At 44.0% G+C, this 2,500-nt stretch overlaps 1 protein-coding gene across 2 annotated transcripts in view; it reads right to left on the bottom strand.

Annotated features, from left to right (window-relative positions):
• LOC135114047 (uncharacterized) overlaps window positions 1–2,500 on the bottom strand; it is a 121,193-nt gene that overhangs the window by 32,564 nt on the left and 86,129 nt on the right. For both annotated transcript variants that reach the window (XM_064029699.1, XM_064029700.1), the window contains exon 4: window positions 1,258–1,312. In XM_064029699.1, coding sequence (XP_063885769.1) covers window positions 1,258–1,312 — 55 coding nt within the window. The remainder of the gene's footprint in view (window positions 1–1,257; window positions 1,313–2,500) is intronic.

Below are 2,500 nucleotides of genomic sequence, written 5' to 3'. Positions count from 1 at the left end.
GTGTGTGTGTGTGTGTGTGTGTGTGTGTGTGTGTGTGTGTGTGTGTGTGTGTGTGTGTGTGTGTGTGTGTGTGTGTGTGTGTGTGTGTGTGTGTGTGTGTGTGTGTGTGTGTTTGATCTTGATGCAATATCCGAAAGTTAATGTGTTCCACCGCGCGGGAAGCAAGAGGAGGAGGAGGAGGAGGAGGAGGAGGAGGAGGAGGAGGAGGAGGAGGAGGAGGAGGAGGAGGAGGAGGAGGAGGAAGGGAGGAAAGAACAACAAAAAACAACAACAACAACAACAACAACAGGACAAAAAAGAACAAAAACAAGACGAAGAACAAAACAAAAAGAAAGAGAAAAAGAGATAAAGAAAAAGAAATGATAATGGTTCGTTACAGGAATGAAAAATAAATCAAAACCAAAAGAGAGAGAGAAAAGAAAGAGAATAGAAAGAGAAAGAGGGAGAAAAAAAAACATAATAAAGACGAAGAAAAAGAAAAGACTGAAATATAGGAAACAAAACAAGAAAAACAGAAGGGATGGAGAGAGAAGCGAAAAGCGTCAAGAAAAAAAGATAAAATTAAAATCAAAGGAAATGAAAAGGAAAAGAGAACAGAGAAAAAACAAACAAACGGAAAAAAAATGAGAGAGAAAGAGAGAAAGAGAGAAAGAGAGAAAGAAAGACTATATTTATGTTTCCATCTTAGGAAATGTCACGTTAGGTTGAAACAGGCGCAAGAGACAGCTTTATCCCTGCAACCCTGACTCGGGGGCTTGAGAGGGCGAGTTTCCTTCGGCCCGGGGAGAGAGAGAGAGAGAGAGAGAGAGAGAGAGAGAGAGAGAGAGAGAGAGAGAGAGAGAGAGAGAGAGAGAGAGAGAGAGAGAGAGAGAGAGAGAGAGAGAGAGAGAGAGAGAGAGAGAGAGAGAGAGAGAGAGAGACTACTGCTGACACGTTTAATCACTCGAACAAAAACTTCAATAAAAACAGATGGTACACAATTAAATTAGGTAAATATTCCTTCATTAATTAACGACCTCACCACGTATTTTCATTACTTTTTATTCACTTTTTTCTTTCTTTTCTCTCTCTCTCTCTCCTCTCATTTTTAAAGGGACGGCACATAAGGGCGACGAAAGACGTTGAAGTGACGAAGGCAAGAGTGAACAGTAATTATATTTGTCTGGAGTGTGTACGAACTTAAATTAGTGTACATACATACATACATACATACATACATACATACATACATACATACATACATACATACATACATACATATACGCGCGTAGTAGCACCTGAGGAGAGCAGGCGACCCACGCTCAACACGTACCTGTTGGGAAGAGAGATTAATTATTATTAGTATTGTTAATGTTATTATTACTATTACCATTATCATTACTCTTATCATCATTCATGCAACTGAGAGAGAGAGAGAGAGAGAGAGAGAGAGAGAGAGAGAGAGAGAGAGAGAGAGAGAGAGAGAGAGAGAGAGAGAGAGAGAGAGAGAGAGAGAGAGAGAGAGAGAGAGAGAGAGAGAGAGAGAGAGAGAGAGAGCCAGATCGTAGAAAATGAGAAAGATGAAAGATGAATGTACAAGAGAAAAGATAATGAAGGCGTGAAAGGAAGAGGATGTAAGCAGAGGAAGAGGAAGATATCGAGAGGAGGAGAAGAGGGTAATGGAAGAGGAAGAGGAGTTAAGCAGAGGAAGAGAATCAGAGTGTAAGAGGAGGTAAGGAGAGGAAGAGGGACAATAGAGTAAGAGGAAGAACATGTGGCGATAAAGGGCAGGAGAGGGTGGCAGGAACGGGAAGGGAAGGACGGCCAAGTTAAGGGAAGCGTACATAGTTTGTTGGTCTGTTGATGAAGATCATTCAAGGACGGCCGGGGTTAACAATGCCTAAAGTTTGAGGTGGGGCGACGGGAAGGACTTTGGGGGAAGATCCGCTGCACTTCTGCCAATCCAGCCCTGCATCTCCTCCCTTTCTTCATCCTACCTAGCCCAAACTCCCCTCCTTCCGCTTCTTCCTCTCTCCATTCACCTCACCTTTTTTAACCTCTCTTAAAAGTCCAAAGCTCCCCTCCCCGCTCCATTTCCTGCCACCCACGCCTTCTCAACCCTTGGCCCTCATCCTATCAGTCTTCGTTTCTGTCTACAAAGCTACACCTCTTTCTTACTCCCTCGTCCCTGCTCCTCTTAATGCACATCGCCTATACTTTCCTTCTACCAAACTTTTCTTCTGGAATCGTTGACGTCTTTAACTACATCTCTTCAGTCCACCCCTCGTCTTTTCTTCTCCTCGCCAGCACTTCTTCCTTTACTCCTCTCCCTTGCCCACACATACATTCTACACATCTGTACTTCCTACCCATACCCGTAAGTCTTTTCCTTCTCTGCGCCTCCCGAAGGGCCTCGCCGGGCTACACTCTGGACGAACAGCGAACTGGAAGCTCACACAAGTCTTTGCTCACGAAGTTTGGGATATGGTCACCTCACCTCGGCTCGAGTCAAGCTAAGTTG

The sequence above is a fragment of the Scylla paramamosain genome, chromosome 27, assembly GCF_035594125.1.
Source record: "Scylla paramamosain isolate STU-SP2022 chromosome 27, ASM3559412v1, whole genome shotgun sequence".
In the NCBI taxonomy this organism is placed as follows: domain Eukaryota; kingdom Metazoa; phylum Arthropoda; class Malacostraca; order Decapoda; family Portunidae; genus Scylla; species Scylla paramamosain.
The sequence above is the reverse complement of the archived record's forward strand: the minus strand, read 5'-3'. Positions and strand labels throughout refer to the sequence as shown.